The sequence below is a fragment of the Rhinatrema bivittatum genome, chromosome 6, assembly GCF_901001135.1.
Source record: "Rhinatrema bivittatum chromosome 6, aRhiBiv1.1, whole genome shotgun sequence".
Lineage (NCBI taxonomy): Eukaryota > Metazoa > Chordata > Amphibia > Gymnophiona > Rhinatrematidae > Rhinatrema > Rhinatrema bivittatum.
Genome location: NC_042620.1, coordinates 181,657,052 through 181,671,352, shown reverse-complemented (window position 1 = coordinate 181,671,352; position 14,301 = coordinate 181,657,052). Strand labels below are relative to the sequence as shown.

The window sequence follows — 14,301 nt, the reverse complement described above, 5'->3', positions numbered from 1 at the left end:
TTGTCAGCTGTTTTGACATTTATGTTTATTAGCATGGTTTTAATATTATGAATAATGTTTTATATTTCCAATTTTATTGCTTGATGTTTTGAGAGGAATGCTGATGTTTCTGTTTCTCCATTGTTGTACTGCATAACACAGTTGGGCTTGTGGTTTCCATTTCAGTTTTTGTTGACACATTTCTATTCTGTATTTGATGAGGGTCTGTATGTATTTTAAAGGTCCAGTTCTTGTATAATTTTAATTCTTGTTATTAAAATGATGGTACTTATCACTGACTTTTACGACATTATGGTTATCTCTTCTTCATTTCTATTTTAAACAGAATTTTGCGCTTTATTAATTTCACTTGCATACAGAAAGCGGTTTTGAATGTTCTTGCAGAAAATATTTTTCATTCACATATTTTATTGTAACTGCTGTTAGTAGATTAAGCAATTATTTTAAGGGATTAACTAATGTTCCCTCTAAGAATTGGATTGCTGTGAGCATAAATTTGATAGGCTTTTTGCATCAAAGAAAGTAGTGCTCACACAGTAATGTAGGTGTCAGAAAATATCTTAATATTTTGTGCTTTATTGATAATTACTTATATTTAGTGAAGTCAGTAATCAATTAGCCATAAAAAAAAAACATGTTAGCATTTAATACCCATAAGCCTTTACTTTTAAAAGCCATGACATCGGTCATGGCTGTGCTGAAAAAGCTTCAGCACATAGCTTTCACCTTTCCCCTACTTAAAACCTCAAGATTTCACCTTTGTCCCACTTTCAGACTTTGAGAGTACAGTTGTTTACCACTTTCTCTTATCTCAAGTAAGAAAGCACCTGCATTTTATGACATTGAGCATCCTAACGCAGGTGTCATGATTGACCACCCTAAAAACAGATGGCCAGCCAATTAAGCGTGACAGAAGGGAGTGAAAAAGATTTTCTCTTAGAACTACAAAAGAAATCCAATTAAAAATCAAAAATGGGCGAAGCTATAAACAGAATAAGAATAAATCCTATATTTTACTGTTCTGATATGAAAAATTGATTGAACCATAGTCAAGGTCTTCTTCAAAGGCTAAAATATAGATGTGTTGATGGAAGTGTAACAGCGACACTGGATCAAAGGGTCTTAAGTGTATAAAACAGTGGCAGTTTGAGGGAGAGGGAGAGGTGCTACTTAGACTTTCTTCGCACGTGATTGAGAGAGACACAGAGCGGGGTGCTTCAGATAAATTGGTAAATATAATTTTTATTCAAGTATATGAGAACCTTTAAATTGCTATTGTTTCTACATTGGCAGATGTATTAGAAATGTATTAATTTCTAAAAAAATGACATTAATAGACATTTATCTGATATTAATAATTTCAATTACTTTTTTAATGGTTCTTGCATTGATTGTAGGATATACTCTGGTAAAGTTAAGATTTGAACATAAAAGTGATTCTTAGTCATTTAGAGATATTTATTCATGCCTTTCTGTATCTGTGAAATAAAGAAAATATTTTTACAATAAACTGACTGGTTTATTTATGCATGATGTGCTGCAAGAATTAAAGGTTAATAAAAAATTTCTGTGGTAGATTCGAACACACCTCTGAAAGTAAACTTTTTGTCTCAAGGCAGAAAGGGTAGGGAAATAGAAGTGGAAGTGGGATATTTTATCCAGGCAGGATTCCCTGGTTTTAAATTCTGCTAAGGGTAGAAGCCTCAATACTTCCATTCAAAATTTACCACATAGGAGGGTAGACTGTGTTCTAGGGCACATAGCAGACACTCATCCTATGCCCTTGCCACAGAGTACAAAGGATTTTGGTTTTAAAAATTGAAAAAAATAATATTGCTTGAAAGGTACACTGTGATCTCAAAATATAAGAATCTGTGATGTTTGGAAATCAGATCTGTTTTAAAAATCATTCTCTTTTTTAATTATTATTTTTAACATGGGTACTGCAATAATATCCACTTGGCTACTGATATTACTGGATGGACATAACTCCTGCAGCGACATCACTGCAGCTCCTTCTGTGGAACTGCACTCCTCCAAATGTGATTTCTAAAATAATAATCAATTATGATAGGTGATGGCAAGTGTGCCGTTACCGTAATATTCTTAACAAAAAATGGGTGATGGCCCCCTGTTAGGCTCACTCAAATGACTGCACCCTTAGGAGTATAATGCTTTGTAACACTGTTTAATGCTTGTTCAGAATATAAAATGCCTTCACTTGAGTCATTAAAATAGCTTTCTACAGCACCCAGTCTTCCCTGGAGATCTCCCATCCATGAACTAACCTGACCAGTTCCCCAGGTGGTGTAGATTCAGGCAGAAGATCTGAGCATGATGAGATATATGGATTGTTACGCTTTATTGCAGAAAGGAAATTAACTGGTGGTTTTTCTTTTCAGAAAAGCCAAATGCAATTAGCAGAGGAAGAGCTCCATCTGAAAATCAAAGGAACGCAGCAAAAATCTGATTACGCTGCTCAGTTCTTGATGAATCAAAATGCAGATCTCAGGTATGAGATGAATCTCCTAGAGGGTAACAATCAAATAAACGAAGACACTTTCTGGTTATTCCAGGAAAGGAACATGCTTCTGTGGATTTGGTAACAGGAGCATGAGAAAGCAGATTCCTGAAAACTAAGAGTTCCATATTTAGACACTGGCTAGTTAGAAAAGTTGGGTGGATAAAATGAATGGCTAATTTAGCTGGGAAATCCAAATATACCTGGCTATCTTAAAGGTAGCCAATAAGTTTATCCGGCTAACTTTAGGACTGTTTCTTGACTGACCCAAACTTATCCTGGCTACCTTAGCCAGATAATGCTGAAAATGAGCATTTATTCACTTAACTTAGCTAGAAAACTGGCCCAGCACCAGCTGACCCCCAACTTATCCCGATTAAAAAGTTAGCCAGCTAAGTCAGAGGAGGTCAGACCATTGGAAGTTTTGAATCCCAGAATTTGTCCCGCTCAGTGCCAAACACACTGAATAGAAACTTCTAAACTTTGCTGGTGTGAGCAGATCAAATTTATAGAAAGACAGGAAAACAAAAATTATTTTATTTATTTATTTATTTATTTATTTAAAGTCTCTTTTATACCGATGACCGTTCACACATCGCATCGGTTTACAGTGAAACAGTAACAGTTGGGCGGAAACCCTTACATATAACTTTGCAAAACAGAGTAACTTATGGGCAGGGCCCTTACATGTAACTGAGTAAAAAGGAGGCTAAAACAGGGAAAGGGTATAGAGCTGACTATGCCGGGCAGAGTCCATGAGGTTAATAGATAGATACATCAAAATCACTATATATGTATGTATAAATCAAAACTATATACAATAGATAGAGACATAAATAGCAGAGTCAAAATTAATTTATAAGTACTTTAATTAAGTGCAACGTAGTTCAAATATATAGATTAAGCATTGAGTGAAGCCATGGTTAAGCAAATCTAGAAATGATAAATTGCTTTCAGAAACAATCTGGCCATGTCGTAGGTGTGAGCAGAGCAGTTGTAGGAAGTGCCTTTTCAGACCAGCACCTCAAATCCCGCCACCCACTGAAAGCTTATGAAATGACAGAAAAGCATTCTAATGGCAATGAAGATGCCCAAGGGACATGCAGTAAGGACTTTTCTGCCTTTACTGCAGGGTTCTAATGTTTCTGTTTCTCCAACCTAACAGGCGTAAACTCACTTTAAAGAGTGAAGAACTACTTCAGGAAAAACTGAAAGAAAGGAATGTGTTAAAATGAAGCCTGGACTAGGCCATGAACTAATGGGAACTGGTGGCACAGCAGCGTTGCAGCCATCATGAGCTTCTTTGTTACTGTACAATAAGAATTCTTCTCTGTGCATTTTCTGTTATGCTGCAATCTAGGAAAGACTGAAAGAAGTTTCTTTTAATAAAGTGATCATCTGTACTGAAACCACTAGGGTTTTCCGGTTTGTTTTCTGACTTTGCTCTTTTAATGTTTTCCTGCTCTTTTCCTTGGGGTTGTGGGAGACTGATATGTGTATTGGACTGATTGCAGACAGGTATCATTTTTGCTATATGTGAGTATGTAGTTATTCTTAGTAATTGTCAGGTTCCTAATTTCAGTTACTTAAACTACAGCCTGCTCTTCTGAGTAGAACACAGAGTGTATTCTTAAGCAGCAAGGTTAACAGAAACAGCACAGAAGATACAGCATAAACTATATGTTCCTTCAATAGCATGGGATCTTCTTAGTGTTTGGGTAATTGCCAGGTTCTTGTGGCCTGGTTTGGCCTCTGTTGGAAACAGGATGCTGGGCTTGATGGACCCTTGGTCTGACCCAGCATGGCAAGTTCTTATGTTCTTATGTACATGGAGAAGGGAGAGTCCACAGTCCCAAGTAACAAGTCCAAATGCTTCAAGATAGAACATAAGAATAAAAGAAATGCTATGCTGGGTCAGACCAAGTCCAGCATCCTATCTCCAACGGTGACCAGCCCAGGTCTCAAGAACCTGGCAAATCCTATAAACTAGATCTAATTCCTGTTACACTCCTCAGCTTTCCTTAGGCCACCTGATTAATACTGCATTCACAGGACTCACAACAGGCCCAGGCCTAGGTCAGGATATCATTGCTACATATACTTGCACGAGTGCATAGATCAATTCCATAACTTCAAGGTTTATGGAGGTCCTCATCCAAGTTCCATGCAGTACAGCAAAGCAGCCGGGAACCAGGTGTGGTGTTCTCAAAGATCCCACTTCTCCAGCTCCAGGATCCAATTATTTGGCGCGCTAGGTATTTGCATCAAGCTTAATACTGTTGGACCTAGAATTATTCAGTTTTCCTCATGGCACCAAGAAGGATCAGACAGGACTCCAAAAGTGGCAGAATAATCTGGTTCAGATTTATTTTCCAATGTATTAAAAAGGAGAGTGGTCTATTTGAAAACAGGAAACATTCTCACACATCAAGAAGTGCCCTATCTTTATATCGATCATAGCATACAGCAGTCTATAAGTGGCAGTAATAGGCCAGGTAATACGTCCCCAATTTTCTGCCAGTCTCAAGTACATTTTTGCTACATGACAATTATCTTAACCATAAATGATTCTTTTTCTAAAGAAAATCTGATAAGAAAGATAGGAGTATGTACATCTGCCTGTACATATCTTGCTTATAAATCTTTATTTCATCTTTCTAGCTATAAGCTTTGCAGTTTCTAGCAGCTTCTACAGGCTGGGGCAGTATTAGCTTGTAAGAATGCACAAACAACATAGGCCTAATACCAATCTTACCTAATTTCCTTTAGTACCATATCTCTTCTTTAGCATAATCTGGCTTTACCAACACAAACCAGTGGTTTAGGTGGCATGGCTCCTTATCTTTTGTCCAGCAGCTAATAGTTCGAGACCGAAACGGAACCATTTTTATTGGATATTTATGCTTTGATTTTCTCTATTATGCTGTCTCTGTACTCTGCTGAGAGCAAAGTTACTTTGTATACTATAAATCAGGGTTCTCAACCCAGTCCTCCAAAAATGCAGACATGGCCAACATTTTGCAAACCTAGCTACTTCAGGGCTCTAGACCAGAGGTTCTTATCCCAGTTCTTGGGACAAACTTAGGCCTGGATTTATCAAAATGCACTAAATAACGCATGTGAGGCCTCACCAAGGACCTTGTACAGGTCCTTGGTGAGGCCTCACCTGGAATACTGTGTTCAGTTCTGGAGACCGTATCTACAAAGAGACAGAGACAAGATGGAAGCGGTACAGAGAAGGGCGACCAGGAAGGTGGAGGGTCTTCATCGGATGACATACGAGGAGAGATTGAAGAATCTAAATATGTACTCCCTGGAGGAAAGGAGGAGCAGGGGTGATATGATTCAGACTTTCAGATACTTGAAAAAATTTAATGATCCAAAGACAACGACAAACCTTTTCCATCAGAAAAAAATCAGCAGAACCAGAGGTCACGAGCTGAGGCTCCAGGGAGGAAGACTAAGAACCAATGTCAGGAAGTATTTCTTCACGGAAAGGGTGGTGGATGCCTGGAATGCCCTTCTGGAGGAAGTGGTGAAGTCTAAAACTGTGAAGGACTTCAAAAGGGCGTGGGATAAACACTGTGGATCCATCAAGTCTAGAGGGCATGAATAAAGAGGAGGCAGCAAAACACTGCATGGAGCGGCAGTAGCCACAGAGGCATTCACGGAGCGGGATGCCAGTGGTTGGAGTTCCACCTTCACGGAGCGGCTGCCATCTCCAAAAAAAAACAACCAACAAAAAAAACAAACAAACAAACAAAAAAACAGGGGTGGGTAAGAGTATGGGGCAGGGGTGTGGTCTGCTTGTTACAGCGGTTGCTACCCCTAATTGAGCTGGATGTTCACTTGGATGCAGATACGGTGCTGCTCTCTACATTGGTGATGGGGTGGAGGGAAATTGTGGTGGGGTGGAGGGGAATTAGGGCTGGAGGGTACTGGAAGCCAATAGTAACAGGTGGGAGAGAGAAAAAGGGAAATAAAAAAATGGATAAAGTGCGTAGCTTGCTGGGCCGTTTGGTCTTCTGCCGTCATTTCTATGTTTCTATATGTTTGATGGTAATAGGCAGTTTATTGCAATTTGTGCTAATACATATGTGAAGAGCTTGGTATTTCCTACATACAACCACTGGGGGGGACCATGTTTACTATGAGAGAGAGAGACAGAGAGACTAGCTATAACACCCCAACACTAGATAGGTATTTATATCTCTATGGGAGGTCCACCTAATAACTCTAGGTGAGGTTTAGGTATTAGTGTAGGGGTTAGGGGCCACTTTCACATTCAAAGTGAGACGTACGAACAGAACAGTGCTCTCTTGTGAAGATTTGATGACCCTCGGAGTGAGAAAACTCACTCAGAGATGAGATTTGTTCAATGTTCTCTCAACCTAGCTTGATGTTACCCAGGTAGAGAGTCCATCAAGCTTGATGTTACCCAGGTAGAGAGTCCATCAAGCTAGGTTGAGAGAACATTGCACAAATATCATCTTTGAGTGAGTTTCCTCATTCCGAGGGTCATCAAATCTTCACTAGAGAGCACTGTTCTGTTCGAACATCTCACTTTGAATGTGAAAGTGGACCCTAACCCCTACACTAATACCTAAACCTCACCTCGAGTTACTAGGTGGGCCTCCCATAGAGATATAAATACCTATCTAGTGTTAGGGGCATTATGGCTAGTCTCTCTCTCTCTTTCTCTCTCAAAACCCCTCCTCTTTTTCAGATTTGCATCGCACTATAATGCGTTAACGGCGCTTTTCACATGCGATAAGCCCTTAACGCATGTGAAAATGCCTTATAGCATTTTGATAAAGTCAGGTTTTCAGGATATCCACAATGAATATGCACGAGAGTGATTTCCAGTCAGGTTTTCAGGATATCCTGAAAACCTGACTAGCTAGGTGTTCCCCAAGGACTGGGTTGAGAACCCCTGGTCTAGAACCCTGAAGCAGGAAGATTTGCAAAATGTTGGCCATGGCCGCGTTTTTTTACTTTTGCCTTTAAGCAACATTAACATATGAGCTATATCATTGAAAGATGAATATTTCCAGATTTGCTTTTGTATCTGTAAGTATGATTTAGGCTAAGGACTGCACTGATTTATCTTTTGTAAATTTAATTTCATTATAAACACTTTAAAATGGAGGTTTTTAAAATCTGTGAATGAATTTGACATAGCCTTTTGCCTCTAGCAGTGGTTCTGACTATACGAGTCTAAAATCTTTTTTTTTTCTCTGATTTCTAATACATAAATAAGTATAACTATTATCTTGCACTTTTGTAGGTCTTTAGTTAAACCATTTGCAATGAGTACCATGGTTGTGTACTAGACTGTAAATGATGAACCTCAGCAAATGGTCCAGTAGAGTTTAAGTACCAGGGTTAAACACCATCAAGCCAGTACATCCGCTGTAAAGGATTTGTAACTGTTATTATGTTTCCCCTGCTGTCATTCTATGATTCTTTGATTGTGGACAATAAACAAAATCATGTGGACTCAACTAGAGTGTCCTATGTGGTTTCATGAAAACACATAGGGGCGGATTTTCAGAGCCCTGCTCGCGTAAATCCGCCCAAAACCGGGCGGATTTACGCGAGCAGGGCCCTGCGCGCCGGGAAGCCTATTTTACATAGGCCTCCCGGCGCGCGCAGAACCCCGGGACTCGCGTAAGTCCCGGGGTTTTCGGAGTGGGCGTGTCGGGAGGCGTGTCGGGGGGCGGGGCCGGAGCGCGCGGCGTTGCGGGGGCGTGTCGGCAGCGTTTTGGGGGCGGGTACGGGGGCGTGGCTACGGCCCGGGGGCGTGGCCGCGCCCTCCGTACCCGCCCCCAGGTCGCGGCCCGGCGCGCAGCAGGCCCGCTGGCGCGCGGGGATTTACGTCTCCCTCCGGGAGGCGTAAATCCCCCGACAAAGGTAAGGGGGGGGTGTAGACAGGGCCGGGTGGGTGGGTTAGGTAGGGGAAGGGAGGGGAAGGTGAGGGGAGGGCAAAGGAAAGTTCCCTCCAAGGCCGCTCCGATTTCGGAGCGGCCTTGGAGGGAACGGGGGGAGGCAGCGCGGCTCGGCGCGCGCAGGCTATACAAAATCGATAGCCTTGCGCGCGCCGATCCAGGATTTTAGTAGATACGCGCGGCTCCGCGCGTATCTACTAAAATCCAGCGTACTTTTGTTTGCGCCTGGAGCGCAAACAAAAGTAGGCTGTTCGCGCTCGTCTGAAAATCTACCCCTCAACGTTTGTGTGAAATGCGCAGTTCACAGTGAGAAAGAGATCCTGCAAGCCCTAATGAAGGCAGAAGGAGTAAAAGTTACACATGCTCACAACATTTTTATTTGGAACCATACCACTAGGGGCTTAAATATATGATTTCACAGATAACTGGGTTGTACTATGAGGTTCTGGAATACACTTATGTAACCCCCACCTCTTTGTTACATAAAATGAATAAACAGGGTTCTTGATGGGGGAATGGAAAATACAAGTCTCCAAGGCTCTGCAATGAATTGTGAACCCCTTTAACCATTTCAGTTCACTTTACACAATCAAGGCACAGGAGGCAAAAAATATGGTTCCCAAGAAACAGAGGGTCCGATTTTTAAAAGGGTTACGCGTGCTGGGCCTATTTTCAAAAGGCCCGGCGACGCGCTTAAAACCCTGGGACTTGTGTAAGTCCTGGGGCTTGCAAAAAGGCGTGGGTGGGGTGGGGACGCGCAAGTTATAAAATCGGGCATACATGTGTGCGCGCGCGTGCAACCTTTTAAAATCTACCCCGTAGTCTGAATAAATAACTAAAATTGATTTACTGTTTATTAAATGGCTACTATTCTTTAAAGGGTCAATTTTAAAAGGGGTGCGCGGGCGTCCATGTGTGTGCGGTTCCCGGGGCACACACATGGATGTGCTGGTTTTATAACATGCGCACGGTGACGCCCTTATGTTATAATATCCGATACCTGTGTGCACTTGTGTGCAAGATTTTATATCTGCATGCACACGTGCAGGCAGGTGGCAACTCGCGCGCGCAAGGGGGGGACATTTTTTAAGAAATGCGTGCTGATGCGAGTAGGCCTTTCCCAAGTTCTCTCCCAGTCTGCTCCAATAAAGGAGCGGACTGGGAGGGAACTTCCCTAAACTCCCCCCATCTAACCTTTTTTTTTTTTAATTTTAGAACTTACCTGCTCTCACGAGCAGCAGTAAGTTCCGCGCGCTGGCCGGCTGCCGGCACATATTTCACCAGGTCAGCCCCCACTCCCGGCTTGTCCCTTTTCTGAAACCCAACTCTTCCGAATGTACTGGGAGATATGCACGTGGCCGGACTGCTTTGAAAATGCGCTCGGCACGCACGCGGCCCGACCACACGCATATCTCCTGGTATTTGCGCATGCCAGGATTTTAAAATTGAGCCTATAATATTCCCCAGTCTCAGCTCTTTTATGTACTGTTTAAGAAAGCTGTCATTCATTCTCCCTGTCTTAGCTGTAGGAATGTCTTGACTTAGTGAATCTACTAGATAAATGAAGCTTGACCGACGTGCTGCAAATGCGCAGTAGAGAGCACGTCGGTCAGAGCTTGCCTGTAACAAAAACGGCGCTGGGAGGAGCGGTAGCAGCAGCGGCGCACGCAAGGGAGGGAGGGACCTCCCCCGGAGATCTTCCGTTTGTGCCATCCGAAGGGGTTGTGAATGAGCTGAGAGAGGGGGAGTGACTGAGGGGAGGGAGGAGGGAGTGACTGAGGGGAGAGGGGAAGGAGTGACTGAGGGGAGGAGGGAGGGGAGGGGGAAGGTGAGAGGGAGGAAGGGAGACTAGAGGGAGGAGGGGGTGACTGAGGGGAGGGGGGGAGAGGGGAGGGAGTGACTGGGGGGAGTAGGGAGTGACTGAGGGGAGGGGGAGGAGAGAGGGAGGGGGAAGGTGAGAAGGAGGGAGGGAGACTAGAGGGAGGAGGGGTGACTGAGGGGAGGATGGAGAGGGGAGGGAGTGACTGAGGGGGGGAGGGAGTGACTGGGGGGATGGGGGAGGGGGGGAGACTAGAGGGGGGAGTTGGGAGGGAGAATAGAGGGTGAAGGGAGAATGAGGGGGATGGGGGAGGGGGGAGGAAATGGACCGAAATTTTTTTTAATGTAGCCCGTTGTTACGGGCTTAACGGCTAGTAGCTTATATTCAATGATTTCTAATCAGAGCAACTTCTTTATTCATACAGTATGTAATTAATCTTCTGTAAAGACACTGACAATGTTAATCTGTAGTCCAGTCTTCTCCTTACATCATGCACCATAGACAGACATTATAATTCTCGTTTGTTTGGATACCACATTCTCCACAAATAAATCACATCCACGTCTTCCAGCTTCTGATTTAGGACCAGGTGAGCTAAAGGGTGTTTGCCCATTTCATGTCTATGAGGAAAATGCTTGGTACATTTTGCTCTTAGTATCTCATCTGTGTTTAATTTCTATTTAGTGCTCTGTGCAGATCTATCTAATTTTGGATTAATTTGGTAACTGAAATCCTTCCTCCCCTGCCCCTACACGCACCCTAATTACAATATTATTTTATTCTGGATAGTGTTTTCTCTAGACTATGCACATGGGCAGCCGTGCATCACTAACAGCCCAGTCTGTAACCACTAAACCCCAGGGAACTATAAGTACGTGGTTTGGAGAAGTTCTGGAGGTGGGCTAGAGTGGAGGGTTCTGGGGAGGAAGGAAAGACTGAAGAGAATTGTTTACCTAGGGGGTCGGGGGGGGGGGGGGGGGGGGGACAATGACCACAAAGTTTACATTTCTTTATTTACTTTAAACAACTTTTGGTCACTTCAGGGGACAATGGGTGGGGGATGGGAGAGAGGTCCTGATGAGAACCTCAGGAGTTTTTACATTGCAGGGGGGGGAGAGTCTATGACCTGCACTGGCCCAATTATAAGATGCTGGCCTCGAGATGTGGGGTCACCATCAGTGTGGCTTCGGGGCTGCTTGACTGTGATATTTTACCACCGGGGAAAACGCCCGTGGGATTCACTCGGAGGGGAGAATATTGTGGCTTAGTAAACGACCCTAGAGATGCTGGAATGGGGTGGGCCACAGCCCAACCGCAATCTGAACCTTCCCCCCCAGAATTGCTGGGGGAGATCCGGGCCAGATTGGGCAGGTGGCAGGAGAAGCGGAGCGGCTCTGGGCTCGATTGCTGCTTTTGAACCTCATAAGTCTCTGTACAGCGATGTCGCAGTCAGACCAGATGGCAGAGGAAGAGGGAATGGCCTGAGGCCTCACTGCTGCTCTTCTCCTGCTGTTGATCAGCACGGGTGGGAAAGGGGGATGGTAATGGAGGGAAAGGAAAAGAGGGAAGTGTGGGCAGAGGAAGAGAGGAAGGAGGCAAGAGAGGGAGGGATATAGCAGCTTGGGGGGGAAAGGGATCAGGCAAGAGAAACCGTGAGGCAGTGGCATACTTGAAGGAAGGCCAAGGACCTTAGTTGCCAGGCTGTAGGAGGGCATTGACAGCTTATAAACAGTGCACATACTCAGAGCCAGATTAAGGGGCAGGCCGGGCACTGAAATGGCATGCAGTCAGGGCTTCAATCTGTGGTGATGCACTGGCAGGGTTCCCATTCTTTGCTAATGAGAAGAGGCCCCACATAGAGCGCTTGTCCAGCAGTGGGCCAAATGGTGACCTGTTGATGGACTTCCAAACCTCAGCCAGCAGGAAGAAGATGATGAGGACCACCAGCGGGGTGAATCATATTGTGGCTTGTGACTGAAGGGAAAGGCTATGAATGAGGGGGGAAAAAGGGATGGGAAGAGGGGTAGAGAGAGGGAAGGCGAGCAGGTGATTGTGGTAAATGATTGAGAGGGGAGGGAGATGAAAGCAGGGAGGGGTTGAGTAAGTGAGGGGGAAGGGAAGGAAAGGGGGAAAAGGGGAGTGAAGAAGTAGAAGAGGGTAGTGAGAAAAAGAGAGAACATAAGAAATTGTCATGCTGGTTCAGACCAAGGGTCCATCAAGCCAGGATCCTGTTTCCAACGAGGCCAAACCAGGCCACAAGAACCTGGCAATTACCCAAACACTAAGAAGATCCCATGCTACTGATGCAATTAATAGCAGTGGCTATTCCCTAAGTACATTTGATTAATAGCCGTTAATGGACTTCTCCTCTAAGAACTTATCCAAACCTTTTTTGAACCCAGCTACACTAACTGCACTAACCACATCCTCTGGCAGCAAATTCCAGAGTTTTATTGTGCGTTGAGTGAAAAAGAATTTTCTCCGATTAGTCTTAAATGTGCTACATTGCTAACTTCATGGAATGCCCCCTAGTCCTTCTATTATTCGAAAGTGAAAATAACTGAGTCACATCTACTCATTCAAGACCTCTCATGATCTTAAAGACCTCTATCATATCCCCCCCCCCCCCCCTCAGCCGTCTCTTCTCCAAGCTGAACAGCCCTAACCTCTTCAGCCTTTCCTCATAGGGGAGCTGTTCCATCCCCTTTATCATTTTGGTTGCCCTTCTCTGTACCTTCTCCATCGCAACTATATCTTTTTTGAGATGCAGCAGCCAGAATTGTACACAGTATTCAAGGTGCGGTCTCACCATGGAGTGATATAGAGGCATTATGACATTTTCCGTTATATTAATCATTCCCTTCCTAATAATTCCTCACATTCTGTTTGCTTTTTTGACTGCTGCAGCACACTGAGCAGACGATTTTTTAAATATTATCCACTATGATGCCCAGATCTTTTTCCTGGGTGGTAGCTCCTAATATGGAACTTAACATCGTGTAACTACAGCAAGGGTTATTTTTCCCTATATGCAACACCTTGCACTTGTCCACATTAAATTTCATCTGCCATTTGGATGCCCAATCTTCCAGTCTTGCAAGGTCCTCCTGTAATGTATCACAGTCTGCTTGTGATTTAACTACTCTGAATAATTTTGTATCATCCGCAAATTTGATAATTTCACTCGTCGTATGCAAAATAGGCTCGGCGCGCGCAGGTTTTTTTTTTTAAGGGTTACGCGCATAACTTATGTGCGTAATCCTTTTAAAATCCGCCCCATGTTGTTTAGTTGATTTACCATTTCTGTTTGAAGTTGTATCTTCGTGTACTTATTCTTTCCGACTGATATAAATAAACATTGAAAAAAAAATTGGTAATAGTGTTTAAATGTTAAAATGGTATGTGCCAGGGCGAGAATGAAGGCAGATGTCTGTTCTGGTTGATTAGATATAATGAGTATTTCAGTTTTTGCTGCGTTAAGAGCAAGGTGGAGGTTGGATAGTAGGGAGTTAATGGAGACTAGGCAGGATTCCCAGAATAGAAGGGTTTCATTGAGTGTATTATGGATGGGGATGAGAATTTGCACATCGTCGGCATATAGAAAGAAATTCAGGCCTAGGTCGGAGAGGAGGTGGCAGAGGGGGCAGTAGGTAGATGTTGAAGAGGGTGGAGGATAGTGAGGAGCCTTGAGGTACACCTTGCGTGAGTGGGTAGTGAGCTGATTCAGAGTTGTTGATTTTTATTACGTATTCTCTGTGGGTGAGGTAGGAGGAGAACCAGGATAAAGCTGTGTCAGCAATACAGCGGGAGAGAAGGATTTGGTGGTTGACAGTGTCAAAGGCCGCCGAGAATCTAGTATGGCGAGTAGGAAAGATTTCCCTTGGTCCAGGCCTATGAGGATGGTGTCTGTGATTGCTAGCAGGAGATTCTCAGTATTACGACCTTTGCGGAAACCATACTGGGATGGGTGTAGAATGTTATGGTCCTCGAGGAAGTCAGTAAGTTGTGTGTTG

General features: G+C 43.7%; 1 protein-coding gene across 10 annotated transcripts in view; it reads left to right on the top strand.

Moving 5' to 3' along the window:
- The window catches only part of FLACC1 (flagellum associated containing coiled-coil domains 1), a 238,547-nt gene extending 232,826 nt beyond the window's left edge, over positions 1–5,721 (top strand). For all 10 annotated transcript variants that reach the window (XM_029606249.1, XM_029606250.1, XM_029606255.1 and 7 more), the window contains 2 exons: positions 2,403–2,512; positions 3,687–5,721. In XM_029606249.1, coding sequence (XP_029462109.1) covers positions 2,403–2,512; positions 3,687–3,756 — 180 coding nt within the window. In that variant the 3' untranslated portion in view covers positions 3,757–5,721. The remainder of the gene's footprint in view (positions 1–2,402; positions 2,513–3,686) is intronic.
- The last annotated feature ends 8,580 nt before the right edge of the window (positions 5,722–14,301 follow it).